This window comes from Siphateles boraxobius, unplaced genomic scaffold (assembly GCF_051911475.1).
Source record: "Siphateles boraxobius isolate OS27281-9 unplaced genomic scaffold, OSU_SipBor_1 55, whole genome shotgun sequence".
NCBI classification, from domain to species: Eukaryota; Metazoa; Chordata; class Actinopteri; order Cypriniformes; family Leuciscidae; genus Siphateles; species Siphateles boraxobius.
In genome coordinates, this window is record NW_027509181.1 from 9,984,680 (window position 1) to 10,008,228 (window position 23,549).

At 40.2% G+C, this 23,549-nt stretch overlaps 1 protein-coding gene across 2 annotated transcripts in view; it reads right to left on the reverse strand.

The window, feature by feature from the left end:
- prkg1b (protein kinase cGMP-dependent 1b) overlaps positions 1-23,549 on the reverse strand; it is a 235,748-nt gene that overhangs the window by 206,532 nt on the left and 5,667 nt on the right. The window contains exon 1 of one of the 2 annotated variants that reach the window (XM_077206123.1): positions 16,313-16,970. The exons of the other annotated variant lie outside the window; for it this stretch is intronic. Coding sequence (XP_077062238.1) covers positions 16,313-16,617 — 305 coding nt within the window. The 5' untranslated portion in view covers positions 16,618-16,970. Of the gene's footprint in view, positions 1-16,312; positions 16,971-23,549 lie in introns of those variants that run through there. 2 annotated transcript variants of the gene reach the window in all.

Sequence of the window (23,549 nt, forward strand, 5' to 3'; positions counted from 1 at the left end):
GATTCTTGAGATATGAGACTAAACATGTCCAGTGATTTTAGTTTGGGGGAAAAAAAACACATTTCTGCAATGAAATTAATCAAAGATGATCACTAGCATATTCAATTATTTTACTCTGTAAACAATTTGTAGGGTTGATTCCACTGTCAAAGGTTGATAGCAAAGTAATCACTCAATGGGTGGATGTCTAAGTGGTGTCTGGACAATAATATAGATGTCATATACAATTGGACAGACCTGGCCTGTTGAAAGGTTAGGAAGCAGACAGACTGGCTAAACCGACTGTCTGCTAGCCGCCTCACATCACAGAAGTTCGATAAATGTCAGCACATAGAGATTCTTTAAACTAGAAACCTTAATATTGACATTGTGTGTGTTGTCCACAAATTCCCAAACCCATTTTAACAATTTACTTGATGTTCAAAAAATAAAAAAAACAGATATATTAAACAAATGATTGAGCTTGGCATACTGAATATTAGATCCCTTTCTACAAAAGCACTTCTTGTAAATGATATGACCACACATCATAACCTAGATGTGCTGTGTTTGAAAGAAAACAAGCTAAAACCAGACAACTACTTTAAGTTAAATGAGTCTATACCCCCCAAGATTACTGTTATAAACATAAGCCTCGTCTGAAGGGCGAAGGGGGAGGTGTTGCTGCAATTTATAGTAATATTTTCAGTATTACTCAGAGGAGTATAATTATTTTGAAGTGATGGTTCTTTAAATAACATTAATTAGTATAAACGATAAATCCCACTTGACTTTTTAACTAGCTAATGTATACTGGCCACCAGGGCACCATACAGACTCTATCAAAGAATTTGCTGATTTTGTATTAGTAGATAGAGTTGGTACTGGCTGCAGATAACGTCTTAATTGTTGGTGATTTTAATATCCATGTAGATAATGAGAAATATGCTTTGGGATTGGCATTTACATACATTCTAAACTCAATTGGATATATACAACATGGGTCGGGACCCATTCATTGTCATAATCATACTTTAGATTTAACATTGACAAATGGAATCGAGAAGCTTCCAGACGGTATACGTCCTCTTCTTAATATTATGAATCGGTGTCATTAGGATGTGACCCAAAAACTTTCAAGCTGGCTGTTATCAAACCTCTTATTAAAAAAACAACTTGATCCTAGAGAATTAGTAAATTACGGATAGATCTCCGATGAATCTCGGATGAATCTCCCTTATCATCCAAAAATACTAGAAAAGGCAGTATCCTCACAACTATGTTTCTTCATAAAAAAGAAATGATATCTGCAAGGATTTCAAGTCAGGACTTAGACCGTATCATAATACTGAGAATTAGGAACCTGGGTGTGTTATTTGATAGCAGTCTTTCATTTGACCATTTTAGTTCATACATTTTAAAATCTTTCTAATTACTTACTCTCTAAATGGTTTAGCTCCTCAGTACTTGAGCGAGCTCTTAACGAACGTCTATGTATATCTCAAAATAATTCTGGCCAGTTTTTAATACCTAGAATATAAAAATTGACAGAGGGCGGTTGGTCCTTTTCCTATTTAGCGCCCAAACTCTGGAAAAATCTTCCTAGCATTGTTCTGGAGGCAGACACATTCATTTTAAATCTAGCTAACAAAACAAAAGTGAAGTCAGTTCAGTGTTGATCTGTTGTAAAGATCATCAATTATTAAATTAGTTCAATTCAGATACTGTATAAAGCAGCTCTGCAGAAAATGTCATTGTCCAGCTCAGTTCAGTTCTCATCAAATAGTGACAGTGCAGTCAGATCAATAATATTATTGAATATTAAGTGTCCCCAACTAAGCAAGCCAGAGGCGACAGTGGCAAGGAACCCAAACTCTATCAGGTGACAGAATGGACAAAAAAAAAAAACCTTAGGTGAAACCAGACTCAGTCGGGGGACCAGTTCTCCACTGGCCAAACAAAGCAACATGGCATGGTTTTATTCCAGGCTCCATCACAAGTCAGAAGTCACATTGTGGAGTGGTGTCATTCAAAATATTTTAGCCAGTTCCTTCTGCTGTTAGCTAGCATCAACATAAAAACAAAATATTTGAAATAATTGGAAATATGTTTTTCCTCAACACCTATAATTTAAATAATTAATTAAAGTGAATGAAAAATGTAAAAATATAACACATTTTTTTGCAGATTGTTTTGTTTTTGATGGTGTTGGCATTGAATTGGAACATTTTGTGAGAAATTTTTAAATACATAATTCCAAATAATGCCTTGATACATTTTGGTTACACTTTATTTCGATTGTACACTTTAGACAACATACTAACTATGAGTGAGTTTGTCAACTCTCTCTCTCAGAGTAGGCTATTACTGTTAGGTTAGGATTAGTAAAATAAGTTGACGCACTTGCAAATTTACTTATAAATAAAGTGTTAGCATAAATTAATTGGACAGTCTAATACTCTAAAACGACCCAATTCCGATTTTTTTGCCCCTATGCGACCTGTATCTGATCTTTTCATGACAGTCTGAACAACACAGATCCGATCTTTTCAAATGCGACCCAGGCCACTTGGGTATGTGGTCCAAATCCGATATGTATCCGATCATTTGAAAAGCGACTTCAATCTGAACGGCCAGGTCACATGTATCCGACCCACACGTCATTGATATGCGACAAACGTAATAATTCTGCGTTGAAGTAGGCGGGAATGAGAAGATAATCAACAACTATGACCGTTGAGTACTCTTCTGCGCATGCGGGTCACTTCTGGGTCATTTCACGTTCACGTTCACACAGGAGATCACAAAAGGTCGCATTTAATTGGAAATGTGAACGGCCTTGCAAAAAAATATTTTTTTTTTCAAAAGAATTGAGCATTAAGCCCCTGCAGTGTGAACGCAGCCTTAGTTAGTAGAATGCCTAAAGTGGACTATCAAAAATAAAATGTTACTGATTGTTTTTTGTTTTTTTTCACTTTGTTGTCCCAGTACTGAAGAATCAGTGAACTACTGATCTGAAAAACGACCAACTACACCTCATGTGAATCTTGTTTGTCTGTTAGCCATACAGTTCAAACCAGCAGATAAAAGGTTTGAGTGATCACTGCTAATGACTGTTCAAATCAAACTCATAACGACAGCCGCGGATTTGCACGATCATTTGTATGCATATGAATTCCAAGGGGAACATGAGACTGAAAATAATGGAACACTTACAGGATTATAAACTAATTTCATGTGTTGTGTTCTTATCCCGCGCTCGTGCTATTGTCTAGAGAAATATGGCCTCAATTGTTCCTTCTGTCTGACGCTGAATAGGGGATTAACGACAATTCATTCCACGTTTCATACTTGATGAGGACATAACAGTGAGACAATCTATTATTCACACACACACATGGGCAGCCATTGACCAACAATGAGAGGTGTACTAAAAAGACAAGGGGACAGGGTAACAGAAGCCTGATCAGATGAGGACTGATCACTTAAAATGGTACTGGTGCACTCTAAGAAAAGTATGTAAATAAGGAACAATGTGTGTGAATATGAATTGTATTAAAAAATATATATTTTGAAAAATTTTGGAAACTGAAAATTGTGGTAATTTTAGCTTAAGGTCTGAAGGTAAAATTTAAAAAAATATATTCACCAAACATATTAAATAGTGTTCAGCCAATCCATCAAGAAGAAGTGAAAAATCTGTGTTTGAGGAACAAGACTTGCAAAAAAAAAAAAAAGCGTATACCCATGCGCCTGAGAGAAACCGTTGGTATAGTGGATTTTTATATGCAGGGAGAGCGAGAAGTCGATGCTAAGGATGACGACAGAACATAATTTCCAAACAGATTTTCCATCATTTAACTTATGGTGAGTACTGAACTCTGTATTTATTAAGTCTTGTGTACGTTCATTTGAGTGCAGGTCTCAATTTCAACATAAAACCGAAAAACATGGGTAAGTTAGCTATTACATTAAGTTACCGTGCACGATAAGCATTCGCTAAACAAAGGATTCTCTGAATGTTCTACTTTAGGACACAGTACATTAGTTATGTTACATACATAACATTTTATTTGGCAGAATAACTGTGAATTGACACCTTTTCTGGTTTCATGATAGCATTTTATAACCTAATTTAGCCCATACTAATCTCTCAGTTACTATTTACTGAACTAAATAATTTTATTGAACTTTATTATGATTATATTAAATGTATTAGACATTAGGTATACCTTTCCAACATTTTTTTTCTCAATGTAACCCAGCATCGATAAGTCTGACTCACAAGGTATCATTTAGTGAAGAAAACGGAACCACTATGACTTTCACAGTGAGTATTTAAGAAGAGTTATTATTGCATATTTGTTAATTCCATATTTGTGTCAAACACGGTTAGCTCTTATGATATGTGATTTGTGTTAAGTTGCTTTATTGACAGCTGCCATGAGACTGCTAAAACATGTGACAGTGTAATTCAGGCTGCATAAGTTATGAAGTTGATGGCTGCCATTTTGTGTTAGTCTGGGGGGAACTCCTAGTACTAGCTTGTTGAGGACACAACGTGGCCATGATATCATTTTAGGTAACGACATCCTCAGTTGGATCTGGCTTACTTAATGCCCTAGGCAAGATTAGATATGGAGCCTCTAAATGTCTCTAATTTAACTATTATTGTTAATAACAGAACTATAAACTGCAATTTTCAAAACATTTTTAATTTACTGAATAAATGTTGTTATTTCAGGCCAAATACAATAAGAATATCAATACAAATAAAAGTGGTGTTTGGGTTAATGCTAATTTTACTACAAAACCTAGTATTATTTGATGATATTACATTGACATTATAAATTCATTGATTAATTTAATGAACGAGGACCAAATTTGTTTGCTGTAATCCACTAATGTATCCGACTTATTATCAATGCAGAAGTAAGCTATTTTACGTGAATATGCATGACTTCCAATTCATACTGCAAGGATCCGCCACTAGACATCCTCGTGAATTTAGATGTTTTAACGTTAAAAATATTGCTGCATGTGATTTAAATACATAAATTAATCAAATTTGGCAGTGTTATGTAAAAATCTTCTGTTCTGTCATTTGTCGTCTGCTATTTGATGCAAGGAGGCTTTGTCATTTATTTATTTATTTAGCAGGTTTTCAGCATAAGTAGTCCATGAAGTTCCACTTTTGCAAGTTTTCATCACATCACCAAGACATCCTTTTCAAGCACTACAGAACTTGCCATTGGTCAGTTAATGCAACTTTCTATCCCTGTTTACAGCCAAAATGTGTTTGTATTTTCAAAACAGTTGGGGCTTTAAAACACATCTGTGGAGGGTACATCAAAAAACTGGCACCAAGGAGAATGCCACATTTTCTTGTGACAACTGTGGTTTTAAGGACATCTGCTCTCAATCAACATTTCTTCACCATTTAAGAGGATATCATGAGCTCAAAGTTCCTCCGGTGAGAATACTAAAATTCAGATGAAATTACACTAAACACTGAGTGAAGTAAGCCTGAAAGTACTTCCCATTTTTCCTTTTTTTGTGTGTGTTTGACTTTTGCGGTCTTTAAAATATTTGTAAAAGTTTGAGATGTTTATTGTTTATAAATTGTTAAGATGCAGTTTCATGAGCTCAAAGTACCTCTTGTGAGAATATAAAAAATCAAGTGAAGTTACACTGAACATTTGAAGTAACTCTCTCCAGTTACTTGCATGTTATGGTGTTTTTGACGTTTTTGCACTTTAGCAAATAATATTTGTAGATGTTTAAACTGTTAAAGGGTTAGTTCACCCAACAATGAAAATTCTGTCAGTAATTACTCACCCTCATGTTGTTCCAGCCCCCTAAGATCTTTAGAACACAAATTAAGATATTTTTGATTAAACCTGAGAGCTGTCTCACTCCTCCATAGGCTTCTATGTAATTGAAACTTTCCGGCCCAGAAAAGTTAGTAAAATAATTGTTAAAATAGTCCAAGTGACTACAGTGGCTAAAGTTTATCAAGCGATGAGAATACTTTTTGTGCTAAAAAAAAAACAAAATTAGCAACTTTATTCAACAGACACATGACCAGCGTCGGCCAATACTGAGCCTACATTCTGACGTACAACAGAAGCACTGCGCTGTTACACTACGTCACCTCAGTCAGAGGCCCAGAGAAGAAAATTAATAGTTGAATAAAGTCGTTTTTTTTTTTTTTTTTGTGCACAAAAAGTATTCTCGTCGTGTATTATAATAAACTGGCAGAATGGCTTGAGTGTATAATATATGATACTTTTTTTCAGTTTCTTTTGGGCAACGGGGAATAAACAATACAGTAAAGTTGCTTTACTAATATAAATTTACCAATATACATTTTTAGTTTAGATAAAACAAAAAAAGAATGCTACTACAATTTAAAATATATAATTGGGCCAATAACATGCTTTGGTTAACTTAATTTTTTTCCAATTGGTTTAACGTATTATTTCTCATTTAGCCAATGTTAACAGACAATTGCAACAATTTAATTTACAGAATTTCACTTGGGCCAATTGAAAAAAATTTAGATGTGACCTGTCACTAGACAATTTTGAGTTGGGGAGGATAGAATTTTTTTACAGTGTATAGTATTGATTTTTAATAGGCATTCTGCCTGTATTTTGAATTACGCATTGCATTGTGCCTGTAAAATTAACAGATTATTAAAATAAGGTCCTGGCAGAAAATGATCAGTACTTCATCTGTTTGGAATATTTTTCTTACAGTGTGATGCTGTACCATTAGCTCACTTCCCCAAATCAAACATGATGTTAAATTACATTAACAAAAATATTTCAATGATTGTTAAAGCGTATCACGGTTTCCACTAAAATATTAAGCAGCAAAAACTGTTTTTAACATTGGTAATAATAAGAAATGTTAAACCAAATTACAATTTTTACAATCATGTGAAATTGAAGTAATGATACTGAAAATTCAGCTTTGCCATTATGTCATGAAACACCAGACAGAGGGGGATCCAAGCACAGCGTGAGATAATTTACAGGGTAGTCAGACAGGCAATGGTCACAGACAGCAGACACAGCATAGGAGACAAGGCAATACTCAGAGTCCGATAACCAGGCGGGAAGACAGAGGCAAGCGGCAGACGAGACGGAATCCAGGAAACAGGCGATGGGTCAGATACACAGACTAGACTAGACTCGGAAAAGCTTGGTGATGTCCACAACAGTAAAACATACATTCATACAAGACTAAGGCATCCGTGATAGTGACAGTGAGGTATAAATGTGTGTGGAGCTGCATATGGAACTAGATGCAGGTGTGAGAGTGATCAATGGAAACAGGTGTGTGCGTAATCAGTTCAGGGTGTGTGCGAAAACAGTCCAAGGGAAGGCAGTGCAGGGGTGGAGCGCCCTCTAGTGACACTCGAGGCCAACCAGCCAAACATCGTCACATAACCCCCCCCCTCCATAAGCAGCGGCTTCCAGATGCTCCAAAGAAGATCCAGGAGGGGGGCAGAGCGAAGACGATCCTGGGGCAGGGACGGAGGGCCAGGCCCGTGCAGGGTAACAGGACCAGGAGGTAGCCACGGCGGGCCTGGGCCGCATAGCGTAGGCGGACCTGACTGGGCAGGTGGCCAGGGCGGAGCAGGATGATGCGGAGGCCAGGGCGGAGCAGGATGAGTCAAAGGCCAGGGTGGAACAGGATGGACTAAAGGCCAGGGTGGAGCCCCCTCAGGCTTCCTTGGGTGTGAAGACCTCACAGGCAGCCATGGGAGGGACGACCCCTCATGGTCCCTTCGTGGCCCCTACTGCCCCCCTCCAAAAAATACTTGGGGGAACCTACGGGACATAGGCTGGAACTGGAGGCTTTGGGGGTTCGGCTGCAGGCTTCACTAGAGGGTTCGGAGGTTCGGCTGCAGGCGGCTCTGGCAGTTCGGTAGCAGCCTGCAGTTCAGGCTCAGGCAGCTCGACGGAAGGCTCCGGTTCCTCTAGGCAGACGTGAAACTCAGGCCGTGACAAACGATGGGGGCTCTGGACTGGACGGGACCAGCGATGAAGGCTCGGGACTGGACGAGACCAGCAGATAGGCTCAGGGCTGGACAGGACCAGCGGCGAAGGCTCGGGGCTGGACAGGACCAGCGGCGAAGGCTCGGGGCTGGACAGGACCAGCGGCGAGGGCAGTGGGCTGGACTGGACCAGCGGGGCAAGCTCCTCCTCTAACTCACCCACAGTGAGAGCCGAACCACTCAGTAGAAGAGCCGTGTCAATATACTCCCTTAAAGTGCTGTCAGCCTCAGGGTTGGGCATCAATGAGCGAAGCGGCTCAGATAATCCTCCGCGGAACAGGTTCGTTAGGTAAACGTTGTTCATACACGTGTAATGAGAAAGTTCAAAGAACTCCACCACATACCCCTCAAAAGATCGATCCTCCTGACGAAGTCGCATTATCACAGCTCCCGTATCCGTGCTCGGAATCGCTGTGTGAGCTCGTCGTGATGTCGGAATCGGTTCTGAACAAACAACTGAGGAGAAGGGTTGAGTCTGCGATGGTCCCGGTGAGGAAACATGAAGGCCGCGAACCATCTTGGCCAACCTCTCCAAGACACGGTGAGTTGGTCCAGTTGATCCCGGTGTACGGCACTCCGGTCCGCATTAGTTGACTGAGAGGCATACAAGGCTGACATGCTGCTGGATTTGCTGAGGGCTTAGTCTTCTGTAATGAAACGCCAGACACAGAGGGATCCAAGCGCAGCGTGAGTTTATTTACAGGGTAGTCAGACAGGCAATGGTCACAGACAGCAGACACGGCATTGGAGACAAGGCAATACTCAGAGTCCGATAACCAGGCGGGAAGACAGAGGCAGGCAGCAGACGAGACGGAATCCAGGAAATACTAATACTACTGCTGAATCAGTTCGAATGCATTAACATTATGAACATCAGCTTTGCTAATTATTTCCCATCTGCCTTTCTGCTGTTATCTCGGGACGCAAGTCCCGAGGTAAATAGCGTTCGTCAGCTCCAGTTTGTATCCAGCCTCTCACGGAGATTTCAGATGCCCCAACGCCTGTGAAGAGACGACTCGACGCCTGTGAAGAGACGACTCAAAGCCGGCGATATGTTATGCCATAAATTACTACTTGATTAACTAACTGTATTTTTCTATGTACATTTCCGAAATGCACTTTCTGTAAAGCTGCTTTGAGACTATGTGTATTGTGAAAAGCGCTATACAAATAAATTTGAATTGAATTGAATTGAATTGAATTGAAACAGGCGATGGGTCAGATACACAGACTAGACTAGACTAGACTAGACTCGGAAAAACTTGGTCATGTCCACAACAGTAAAACATACATTCATACAAGACTAAAGGCTGATTTATACTTCTGCGTCGGACCTACGCCGGAGACTCTACGCTATACACTACGCGTTGGTTTTCATTTATACTTCTGCGTCGTTGTCCGTGTTGTCGCGCAATTACACATACAGAGGGAGCGTGTGAAACCCGAGGGAGGGGTTCTAGCAGACCAATCACAGCGCTTGCGTCCGCGTAGAATTGACGCGTTGTTACATTTTTGGAGAGGTGCACATCAGGGTACGCCGAAGGGTACGCGCGCTACACACAGCCTACAACGTAGCTACAACGTAAGTTCGACGCAGAAGTATAAATTGGGTTTAAGCCATCCGTGATAGTGACAGTGAGGTATAAATGTGTGTGGAGTTGCGCGTGGAACTAGATGCAGGTGTGAGAGTGATCACTGGAAACAGGTGTGAGAGTGATCAATGGAAACAGGTGTGTGCGAAAACAGTCCAAGGGAAGGCAGTGCAGGGGTGGAGCGCCCTTTAGTGACACTCGAGGGCAATCCAGCCGAACATCGTCACACATTATAGTTACTTTATAGTTATAGTAAAACATTTTATATTTATTATATTTCATATATTAAAAAAGTCACGGGGATTTGGTGATAATTAATTTTTCAATGATGATGCAAAACATTTTTGAATTTTGAATCAGTTCCCTAAAGTTGACAATTTGAAATTATTAACAAAATTAATGTAAATCATTAATGCAAACTTCATCAAATATGAGACAATTTCAAATTCATTATTCAGCTCAATTCAGTTCAGTTCAATAAATGTATAACATTCATCTGCTTTGGAGAAACAAGTTCAGTTCAACTATTTAAGCAGCTCTACTGAAGGCAATAGTCTCGTAATTCAGCTGAAGTTAGTTCAGTGTTGATTTAATAACATTGACAATGTTGTCAAATTTGTCTTAAGCCCTTATTTGCACTGGATTAGTATTACCTGGTGACCTCTAGTCATTTGTAAAAATTGCGGAGGTTGTCTGTGATTTTAATCTCGTGCGAATAGGCCATGTCTATAATTTGTGAAGTAAAAATTCCGATGATCTACCACTGAGGTCCTGTGATAATATTAGTCCTGTGCGAATCGGGATCTCTGTGATTTGGCGGTGTCGTATATCATTTTTTCAAGGTTTTTGTTTCCTGTGCAGCTTTTTATTCATCTTTCGCAAAGAATGGAAGCTGTTTTGGAGTGTTTTGATAGTAATTTGGGTGCTGGCTAGGTCATATCGCTATGCACCATACAATTATACAATTCGCAGAAAGAGAAAGCTGAAATCCATCAGAAGGGCAAAAACAAAAAGAAATATAGCTGCAAACAGCCTTTACAGGTGCCGAGCGCAAAAAAAGATGGAGATGGATGACATGTATACCAGCATGCGGTAAAGAGCATTCTTCTGTTTATGATATATCATACAGCTAGACAAGACCTATAACGACAAGACATTTCCAAGCAATAGCCTATTGACATCATATCCGGGAGAAGTCAGTTAATTCGAGTAAAATCGCAGGCTTCACTTATCCCGTGCGAATGCGTCACACGAAATTTAGATGTGGGTTAGGGTTTCTAAATCACACAAGGTCCCCAAATAGTACTAATCCAGTGTGAATAGCGCTTTAGAAACAAATTCGATTCAGCTATAAAGCTGCTCTACCTGAGACAATAGTGTCATTGTTCAGCTCAGTTTTTTTTTTTCTCAAGTCCAGTCAAATCGACATTGCTGAATATATTATGTAATCAACCAGTTCTAGAAAGCAGGACTTGGTTTTATTTGAGAATTGATTGCATTGTAAAAAGTAAACAGGGTCAAATTTGATTTCATGTTGACAAAGTTTCCACTTAAAATCTGCCTACCCTACTTCAAACGTCCTACACGATACCATATCAGACTTATTTTAAATAGTAAATCATGTTTGCCTAATTTTAGCTCCTCAACTCCCAAAGGCTCATTTACCAGAAAAAGTCCATGTGGACTGAAACCTACACGCTGTTTTAGAGGAAATTAACAGTGTTGACTGAAATCAAAACGATGCTTTTGAAAATAAAAAATGAGAGACTAAAAACAACAAGCTCGTGGAATATAGGCAAATTGGCAAATCATTAGCCCGTGATCAATGTCAACCCGTTTCCTCATGTTCATCAACGCAAACTAAAAAGCCATCCCAACTAACTTTCTCTTTGAGCTCAGAGCAGCTGGACATATTTCAAAGTCCTCAGAGACGGGCAACACTACCGCTCCAAAGGGGTTACCATAGCAAAAAGCACAGAAAATACCACCTCGCAATTTGATCAGAGTCTTTGATATTTGAGTCATCATTATGGTGTCATGGCAGGCCACTCGGTGGAATGCCAGAGTGAGTTTTAGGCCAGATGGAGCATGGCTTTGTTAAGCCACGCTGAATAACTTCAGATAGGCTGGCAGATAGTGTAGATTGGCACACTTGCAGTGTGTGTGCTGCCATCTCCTACCTAACAGTCCTTCCCTCTCAGCATGCTTTTTACAGCTCTTAACCCACTCTCCACTCTTTTGTTTAACAAAAATTCATGTCTGCCCAGACACGGAGAACAACACTGAGTGATTTCCTTAAAAGGAGAAAATATGCTCTTTTGGTGGGAAGCAAGATGGATACATTCCGCAAAACTAAACAGGGGCCCCAGAGTGGGAGAGGACAATGTGAAGACAATCATGGTTGTTCACCGTGCCTGTAACAAACATTAAAACAAATGTCAGCTGTCCCTGCTTTTGATTTCAAAGTCCAACGTTGTGCATCAGTGCAATAAAGGACAAAATAAGTAAAATTGTTTGTGCTTTAAAATATTCCATGGGCAGAGTATTGTTTAATATTGAATATTCATTTAATTTAATATTCAACAATATTATTGATCCGTCTGCATTGACATCATTATATGAGAACTGAGCTGAGCTGGGCAGTGACATCACGGTTTTCTCCAGAAAGGCTATATATATTTATATGAACTAAATTAATAACTTTTTTTACAAGACAAAGTTGTATAACTTTTTTTAAAAAAGTTTTGTATAAAAAAAGGTCAATGACAATTAACAGTGACCATGATAAAGTAGATGTGCCAAGTTCTAAGAAACGTAGTCTTGGTAGTCGTGTTGGTTTCATATGGTTTTGATAAACAATATAAAGATTGTTATCTAATGGGGCTATATGTAAGTATTTTCATGTATTGATTAGTTTTTTTTTTTTTTTTTTAAATAAGAACTTCTCTGATTTCCTAAGTTGCCTCGGAAAGCCTGTGAAATGATTTTTATGTGAAGGACTTTTTTCCAGGGGAAATTAGAAGGAAGTGCTGGTTACAAACGCTCTCAAGGATATATAAAATATTATGACTTATTTATAAATATTTTTATAAATATCATTGCATTTTTGAATCACACCACATGACATTTTACATCAATTAAACTTGCCTTGTTATAAAAATATTTCTCTTTGCAAATTTAAGAGAGTCTTGACATGAGAAATCAAATTTGCCATGATCTTTTGACATCTATACCATTGTACCATTTTAAAATTCTGCAAGTTCCATAGCTTGAAACGTCCTCCTCAATATAAACAAAGCGTTTATTTAATCAAGCTCCAAAAATGGCTTGTTTTGATATTGGGTGACCTATGATGTCACATGATACATTTGCATAAGACTACCTCGAGAGTAAGACATCGACGAACAGTTATACATCATCACCCACTGGCATTCAGTCACTTACCGGCTGACATTTGCCTACAATGGATGCGACTGCCACACCAAGAGAAAATAGAACCCATTATAACCACTGACATTGTCTACACTGGATACAGTATACAGATGCGCGTTCAGTTTCTGACATACTCAACGCACTGGAGTCTGTTAACAACAGGACAAATGAAAGAGTGAAAGAATGTTCGCTTTGACACTTCCAGTTTAAATGGCTTCTTTGTGTCTCTGTAAAGACTTTTGAAGGATCCCAGTGTCAGAAATAAGTGTATAGCTTATTTTAATGGCATCCAGGATCGCATCAAAGGTAGGGTTGTAACGGTATGAGATTTTCACGGTATGATAATAGTCTCAGAAAATATCACGGTTTCACGGTTTACGGTATTAAACAATGATTATTATTATCAGCTGCAATGAACCTTAAATTAATGAAAACTGATAGCGTTTTTTGGTTGAACATATGGTTTATTAAAACAAACTTTTTTAATCTACCTTTTGAAAAAATAAGAAAGAAAAAATAAAGCTGCAGATCTCCCATTTGAACAAGCATGTTTGATCAATTGAATTAATAAAATTCTTAATTTATTAATTATTATTTAAGATAATTTTTATTTTGACAGGTTGTACTAAACTCCTATGAGTTTCAGTCAGAGTGTATTTGACAATGATTATTTTCAACAAAATTATGAAATGCTTATTTAGTTCTCTCAGAGCAGCTCTGGATATGTTCATGTGTTCACGTCCTTATATAGTGAGTGAGACGGCAGACGCTTTAAACACCATGAACGTCCCACATACTTGAGTATATACTAGGTGAAACGGTGCTGCTCATTCACACAGACACGCTGAACAAGCAGAATATAGATTTACAGTTTTTTGCGCTGTTTAATAGACACACTCATATAGCGATTTTATTTATTGCACAGCTATATTTTAGATTTATTCATCCATCTATCAAATCGCACATTTTACGTGACATCTGCGTTATATTGTAAATTCCCTCAGCAACACGTAAATAATACGGCCTTAAGTTATAAATGGAACTTTATCTGCAGGGAGGGAAGGTGTTCGCGAATATGGGAGAACATATTTGACATATTTCCTCATTTTGCAGCCACTCTTCGTCCATATTTCTGGACACAACTGGATATCAATCTTCAAGGAAAAACCCACGTTCGTTTTTCGGATACCCAAAGTATTCCCACACTGCAGATTTTAACTTTTTTTTCGAAGAATTCGCAGCCTCAGTCTCAGACATTTTCTCCAGTGCACATGTATGGGTGGAGTAGTCAAGTGGAAATAAGTTGCATATGCGCATTTGAGATCTGCTTTAATTTTTTTCCAAAACCGTGGATAAGGAAATGTTCACGATATGATAATCGTACAAGTCAATATCGCGATAAACCGCCATACCGGTATACCGTTACAACCCTAATCAAAGGGTTATATGTTTGTTCGGGGCATTTTGTTTTGTCAACAAAACAGTGTAATGGAGAGTTCCCAAAGAAACTTGTAGAAAGATGAAGCAGCCAGTTATATTGAATATGACAGCAGCTGCATCACAAACCGTAAGTAACGCTTTATCTGTAATTGATGGGTTTGGTTAATATTTTCAAAACACTTAATAGCAAGTGTGTGTTTATACTGTTTCCGATGTAATGCCGTTATCCAATCATCTTAGAGTCGTAAAGGAGCCCCTAAAAAACGGATCATTTCAGACAGAGGGTCAAATGAGGGTAGAAAATGTTTGCTTTTCCTCCTATATGTTTTTTTTTTTTTTTAAAGAAACTTTAACAATATAAGTGAACCTCAAGGAACATATTAAACTATTTTTTTAAATCTATGTCATGGCCCCTTTAAACACCTTCAATTTGTAATTTATATCATGCTCAATGCTGTGAAAAACGTTGTAAATAGAAACATTTGATGTAACAGGAGTATATTCAATGTGTCATACCCTCTACACATTCAGCCTTCGTATAAATAAAGTAATAAATGTGAAATAAAAAAATTATTCTGTATGAGCATGAATCATCAAATGGTTTCATGCACAGTAATTGTTTTAGTGAAATTAGTCTTGAATGTACCACCAGTGTTCATGAATACCAGTACAACGAATGTGATATCTTCACAAAGATGGTAGACATCTGGCTCTCGACCAAAAGCCACTCAGCAACAAGAATAAATATTCACCAGACATGAACACAAGGAGTATTGAAATGCTCACAATCTGTGAAAAAGACAAGAGTGTAGGGGGAGATAAGTTGCAGAAGAAATGCTGGTGAATAAGGGAGACTTTTGGATAATACTACTATAGAGATGCAGCTGAGGAGAAGATGAAAAGATTCTCACTGGTGCAAAGAATCTACTCTGCCTTCCAGTTGAGTGCATTTCATTGCAGTTCATATGTTCCACTGAACATGTATGCCTGTGTGACTGATAGCATGATTTGAGACATTCCGCTTCAATGGAAGCAATGAAATCTGACTGTCTGTACAGACAGTTCACGTGATCAATGTCACAATTATGCTTATTATAGTATAGAGTTTTTGATGGAGAATCCTAAATATTTAATCTTTAATTTACATTTCTTTGTTTTACAGTGCATATTTCAAAACCCTAAAACTCCAGGTTTTGGTTTCCAGTTGGTCTCATACTTTTCCCCTTTTTGCGTTTCTGCACATTATACTATTCTAAACTGAATTATGTACTACTTGCCATGTCTTCTGCACAGCCAATTGAAGCTTATTTGCCAATTTGCACTTTACCATTATTAATTTATGCTATGCTATACTACAACTCACATGTCTAGTTAGATTCTTGCACAATAAAGTTGAATCTAATCTAATAAAATATTTACGTTGCAGAAAATATTATATTTTGAAATGCACACGTTCTCTTCAGAAAACACTGTGCATGAACTGCATAATCTGCATTTGAACATGCACTTTTTTCCCCTTTTCAAAAGTTGATAAACAGAATCAACAGGTTGACTGGCTGTGTGCCTATCTTTATGATACATCACATTAGTAAAGCAATGAAGGTAAGGTCGGATATAGGTTTGATGGATGGTTATGATTATACTTGCACCACAGAACTCAAGGTGTCCTAGTGACCATGATCACTTGCATAAAATGAGAACAGCTCAATTGCATAAGCATAATGGCATCATCAGTAATGCAAATCAGTTAATTTGATGGACACCTTCAAAATAACACTGATGAGATATAAGTGGCACCTACTGTGGGCTCTTTGGGTAGAAAGGTAGGGTGACATGACTGAGTTCGTGAATATCAAAGGCTGTAGGTTCGGCTGAGATCGCCTGTCTCTTGGTCCTCTGGTGCTCTTGAAGGACACTCTGCTTGTGGACTTGTTGCGTTGCCGGTCTTATAACTGATCGGTATTTGTCTAACTCATTCTGAAGCTTCTGGATGAGTTCATCTTTCTGATCCAGCTCCAACTCCAGTTCATCAATAAGCGCGTCTCTCTGTCTCAATTCTTCAATCTTCTCCTGTAACGCGTACTGGAGATCGCGTAAAGTGCCCATTTCTCCCCACAGTTAACGATCCGCAGCCGTTACCAACTTGGCGAACGGTCAGTTTTCGTTCATGAAATTAAAACAAACCGCTGTTTGCTCGTATGTTCCGTGACAGGGTCGCTAAATTCGCCGCGCCAATCCACCGGCGTGCTTTCAGATTACTTATACCGGAGGAATGAGCAGGGAAACACCCACGGCGTCTGCAGACATCACATTCAGGAGACGAAGTTTCACAAGGAATTCATTTTTTTTCTCCAAATACGTCAGTCGCAGCTGTGGAGCGCGTCGAGCGCGAGTGGAACGCCATGAACGCGCAGTGAACGCGCTGTGAGAGCAACATGCTCGCGGCTCCCAGATGAGCCAATGGGGAAAGACTCAAGCGCGCACCTGCAACAACCACTGAGAGCTCTCGTGTGCGGTACCTTTCACGAGCACATGAGCACATTTCAACAATAGTTTCAATAACAGTTACACTTCCTTTACCTTAACCAAAGCGTTCTTTCCCCAATTGAATTATTTATTTTGTTTAGCTATTTAAACTCCCTAAAATTTGGACATCAGACATTACATTAAATACACACACTGCCACGGAAAAATGTGCAACCGTAGCTGTTTTCTCATCGATACAGTATCTCAGTGGTTAGTACAGTAGTTTCCAAACCTTTTTGTGAAAGGCTTATTTAATCAAATATTGCATAAAACACTTTCTAAACATGCTTTATATATTTTTTAAGATACACTGTAAAAAACTTTTGCATTATCGTTTAACATTAATTACATCTACTTCTGAGTTTCAACTTGTCATCTGTTATTAAATTCCTGCAATGTCAAAAGAGTCACTGTCATGTAAATAAGAGAAGCAAAATGAAAATTACTGTAAACATCTATTATGAAGTTTGGTGAATGTGATTTCACCAAGTACAACATGTTCCAGTTCCAGGATCAACCAACACCTTTGTTGATCCCGCTGGAACAACATTCCAATCAACCAATCAGATTTGAGGGAAAAGTTTACAGTTTATGTCAAATTTAGGCTTACAACCAGATTAGGTGCTTCTACATCAGTGTTATTCACCTCTTATTTTAGAGATATTTTATGGGTTGTGTGTGTGTGTGTGTGTGTGTGTGTGTGTGTGTGTGTGTGTGTGTGTGTGTGTGTGTGTGTGTGTGTGTGTGTGTGTGTGTGTGTGTGTGTGTGTTTCACATTTAAAACTCCTGGAAGTATTATTAAGTTCACATATTAACATCACTGCTCTATCTGTATATTGATGTGGGCATTTACTGCAGCCTCTCACTGTCCAGTGATGATTAAATACAACACTAATGATGCACATTATTGTTTAACCAACTGCAGATTTACCTCTATACTTCATCAGCACAGAACATGATGCTCTGGTGTTCTACCACATGATTCTTCTTCACAGCCCCTATAACATTGTCTGGATCCTGCCCATCAACAGATGACCAGCTGGGGCTTCATTTCACCTCATTAACTGCCCCACCGTCTGGTCGAGGGGGGAAAGCTAACAATGTAACTCTGAGAATGAAATTGCTACACATGTCTGCCCTCTTGCTGTGTATTACATTAGCAGAAAGCCTGTTAGATAGAAACCTGTGGAATCCTGGAACTTTGTAATTACAAAACAGGGTTATTATCATAAAAAAAAAAAAACTAAAAATTAAAACCATAAAAATCAAATTTCATTACTTGAAACAAAATAAATCGTGAGCTTAGAATTATACAGTTCTATCTCCGTTTAGGGTAGTTCTGAGATATTGAGCACCAAAGTTTTTAAATCCCTGCTGTTTTGTGAGATGGAACCTTTTTATTTTATTAATAACTACTAACAAAATATTTTTTTTACAAAAATAACACCACCCAGGCATTAATAAACACCTAATGGATAAGAGTATGTCAAAAACTCAATTTCGACCAAAAGTGGAGATAGAACCATATAATTCTAAGCTCACGAAATGTTGACTGAAATAATATATGTATATATATAATTTTTATTTTAGCTAGCTGCAAAGGCAACAATTGTCATTTTTGCTTACTTTAATTTGAAGTACTAGAATAACTAAAACTAAAATAATAATTAATAAAATAGTAAAACAATTACTAATAAAAATGACAAAAAAACAACAAAATTAGAAAAAAAATTGCTAAAATTAAAAAAGAAAGCAGAAGATGTAAAAATAAAATCTAATTAAAACTATAATAGTATATCAATGATTCTAAAATAACAAAGTCAACACCGTGCTCTCTTGTCTTGTATAATGTCTCGTTTTGTGTGAATCTTTTTAATTAGGCCTACATCAAGAATTCAGTAGTAATTCACACTGGTGTTTCCTTCCTTGTGTTAGATAAAATAACAAAACATTTTGAATGTTGACTGTGAATCACAACTGAACTCTTGGATGGATATATATGGAAACTCTAAAGGATATATATGGAAACTTTTAGCCTAATAATTATTATTGGTAGTGTATTAATACACACACACACACACACACACACACACACACACACACACACACACACACACACACACACACACACACACACACACACACACACACACACACAATCTTTAAAAATAGGATCAAAAGCGTCCTCTAGTGGAGAAAGTCTACAACATACCCAGAAAGAGATGAATAAAGATTTAACACGAATTGCTGCAAATAGCTACGATAACATCAGTAGTTAAAAGGAATTGCTTTATATATAAATATGTATTATAATAATATGAAGGTTAAGCTGTAGAAATCATGTTTGCAAACTGTTTTATTAGTTCTGTATTTTTCACTGCATGCACTCTGTAGTTTGCACAGTAAGCTAAATTTCTTGTTTCATATACTATTCTGTTAGTTTGATAGAAAGGATGTTAATAAAGTTGTTAATAAATGTCCTGAATCTTGAAACCCACAATGTAGCACACACCTCACTAGGGACATTATTCAGTATCTAGTCCATGCCTTCCTATTAACTGATTTCCATGAGCACTGTCCTAAAATGAATGTGAATCCCATTTATCATCCATAGCAGAAAAGACCAATTAAGCACTATTGATGATGAGGCTCTGTCGTTCTCGCCAACCATGTACACAAACTGCAGATCAAAGTGTATGTGCCAATTTGGACGTGAGAGATGTGATGCTAATGGGAAAGGCCTGAGCCCGTATCTGCAGGACAAACACAGGAAAGATAACACACTTTCCATTCTCAAGTGCTTTTCAAGCAGCTTGTTGATTATATAAGGAGTTCTACATTAGAACACACAGGATCAGAGAAGAGGTTGGACAGTATTTGTCAAAGAGATCGCTTTTTATCAGTCACAAGAACCTGACTATGTACAGTGTATATGACTCTATATTAAAATAAAAACAAGTTAAATGTTTTAAAATGACAATAATATTGTGGAATATTACTATCATTTAAAAATATGTTTTATATTTATCTTAAAAATATAATTAAAGTTAGTAAAACCTTAAGAAACATTTCTTATTTTTTATCAGTGTTGATAACGTCTCGGTTAGGTATGATTACCCTCGTTCCCGAGGAGGGAACGGAGTCGTACGTAAGAAGTGATTCTGATGAATAGGGATTTCGCTTGAGAGCTTATCTACTTCGAGTGTAACTAAACGAGCCAATGCACATTGGCATGCGATAATTAATCGTGTGTAGCACAGGTTCCACAATGTATACGAGTGTAGGCCTGGCGTTAGACACTCCACAATGTCTGACTGCCGCAGGGGTGATTGAGGAACTTAACAGGGTTAGCCCTTTCTGGGGAACACTACTGGAGCAAATAGAGGCACGTATCTGGCCCAGCGGGGCGGGAGTGGCGTTGCAAGCCGACACTAAGAACGGGTCTTTTGCACTAGTGGCCACTGGGGGCGAGTATACGGGAAGATACCGGCTCTACACGGAGGCTATAGAATCTAGCGAATGTGTTAGGTGTCGCCAGCCCGCAGCTCTACATATATCTGTCAGCGAGGCGCCTTGAGCCAGCACCGAGGAGGAAGCAACACTTCTAGTTGAGTGTGCTCGCAACCCGAACGGGCAAGGCAAGACTGATACCCCAAAACAATAGCAACCACTATCCATTGATCTAACCTCTGCTTGGAGACAGCCTTTCCCTTCTGCTGGCCTCCGTAACGGATGAAGAGCTGATCTGAGGTCCTGAAGCTTTGTGTTCTGTCCACGTATAACCGCAAGTAGACAGGACAGAGAAAAGCTAGGGCTGGGTCTGCCTCCTCCGAAGGTAGCGCTTTCAGGTTCACTACCTGGTCCCTGAAGGGAGTGGTAGGAACCTTGGGCACGTATCTATGACCAGACATGGAGTTTCCAGAGGTCTGGACGTAGGTGCCATAGAGTGCCCTGCCTGAGAGAAAGCAGGTCCTTCTTCAGAGGAATGGGTCAAGGAGGGGCTGTCTCGAGGAGCATTAGTTCTGGGAACCAGGTTCGGTTGTGCCAATACGGCACAACTGCTCCTCGTCCTCCCTGACTTACACTGTGTTTGTGCGAGAAGGCTCACTGTGGGAAACGCATACTTGCGTTGGCCCCGGGCCCAACTCGGTTAGGGAATAAAACAACTGCCAATGGGTCGAGTCCGGAGAGGCAAACAGATCTATCTGAGGGGCTACGAAGAAGTCCCATATCAGCTGGACCACCTGGGGATGGAGACGCCATTCTTCCGGAAGCGTAGTTTGTCGTAAGAGCTCGTCGGCTGCACGATTGAGCACGCCAGGGATGTGAATGGCACGAAGCGACCTTAGATGCTTCTGACTCCATAGGAGATGGCGGGCGAGTTGCGACATGTGGTGGGAGCATAGACCACCTTGATGGTTGATGTACGCAATGGTCGCAGTGCTGTCTGTACGGACCAGTACGTGCTTGCTATGTAGCGGCCCTTTGAAGCGGCCCAGCGCAAGGCGTACTGTGAGCAACTCGTGGCAATTGATGTGCCAATGCAGTTGAGGCCCCGTCCACAGACCTGAAACTGCATGCCCGTTTTACCCAGCCGGTGGCAGAGGCATCCGTGAAGACCACAGAATGCCTGGACACTTGTTCTAGGGGAACACCTGCCCATAGAAATGAAGGGTCCAACCACAGGCTGAAGGTTGGAGGCAGTGTGGGGTGACGTGCACTCGGTACGTGCCGCTCTGCCACGCCAATCTCCGGGCTCGGCCGTGAAGCTAGTGCTGAAGTGGTCTCATATGAAGCAATCCTGCGGATGCCATATGCCCAAGGAGCCACTGAAAAAGTTTCAGTGGGACCGCTGTCCTGCTCTTGATTGTACTCAAGCAGTTCAACACTGACCGGACACGCTCCTCTGTGTTAGTCAGTGAGTCACACTGTCTGGTTGACCGAGTCCAACTCCATTCCGAGATAAGAGACCTTCTGCACAGGGGAGAGTTTGATCTTGTCCCAGTTGACCAGAAGCCCCAACAGGCTGAGGTGACGGAGCAGCAGGTCCATGTGTTCACACTACTGATCTCGAGCCTGACCCAGAATCAGCCAGTCAAGATAGTTGGGAATACGAACGCCGTGTTCTCCGAGCGGGACAATGGCTGCCTCTGTGACTTTCGTGAAGATGCGGGGCGACAGGGAAAGCCCGAAGGTAGCACTTTGTACTGATATGCCCATCCCTCGAACGCAAAACATGGGAATGGCCTGTGTCGAGGGAGAATCGAGACATGGAATTACGCGTCCTTCAGGTCGATCGCTGCAAACCAGTCTTGGGAACAGATTCATTCAAAAATGCGTTTCTGCGTTAGCATCTTGAACGGGAGCTTGTGTAGGGCCCGATTCAAGGTTTGCGGGTCCAAGATCGGCCATAACTCACCGCCTTTCTTGGGTAAAATGAAGTAGGGGCTGTAGAACCCCGTCCTCATATCGGCTGGCGGGACCGGCTCGATCACGTCCTTTGCCAGTAGGACATCGATCTCTGCCCGCAAGACAGGAGCATCGCAACTCTGCAGAGAGGTGAAGTGGATGCCGCTGTACATGGGTGGATGCCGGGCGAACTGAATCGCATGGCCCAGTCTAATGGTACCGATGAGCCAGCGAGACGGGCTGGGAAGCGCTAACCAGACTCCCAGACACCGTGCAAGCGGGACCAACGGGACCACAGACATACCCGGGGTGGGGCAACGAGGTGGAACACAGGGACTCGGCTCGAAAGGGACTGAGGCGGCCCGAATCGAAGTCTGAGTGTGCCATGCAACACTTACCTGGTTCCAGGGTGGGGCAGAGGGTGCGTGGGAAGACCTGGTGGTCTCCGAACCTCACACTGCTGCCCGCTGGGGATAGAGGGGGACAGGAGAGGCAGGGCATGGAAGCATCGCTCACTGCCATCTGCGCCCTCTTGAGACCTGAAGCTGCTCTTACTGAGAATTTGGGTACCGCTGACTGAGACGCCAGCGGCGGAACAGAATTTGAATAAACAAAAGATTCACCGCCCGGCCCTCCACCAGGGAAGTCCTGTCTCAGGGCTGCTGAGACAGGTGGTGCCGTCTTCCTGCGAAAGTTTGACGTCACAGTTTTTTTTGTGTTTTTTCGCAGGGGGCTGACACCCTTTGCGACAAACAGACTGAGGGGAAGCCCATGAGTGACTCCGGTAGCACATCGGGACAAGCTCTTGGTTTCCTCAGCCTGCATCTGAACTGTGGAGAACCGCTGATCACACTCTCCAACAGTAAGAGTGTGAAAAAGGCCACCTCGTGAGATGGGAGCATTGATAAAGCGAACTTCTGGACCACCAGCGTGGATATCGTCTGACCGAGGGCCAGCGCTGTGACTTAAACCACGGTCAGTCACTATGTGCAGCTCAACCCCGTCTCAGAACTACCCTTGTGCATTGCGTGTTTTGGCCTTCCACAGACTTGTAGGTTGTCCATCACATGCCGGGAAGAGGCGGTCTGCAATTAGCAAAGCCG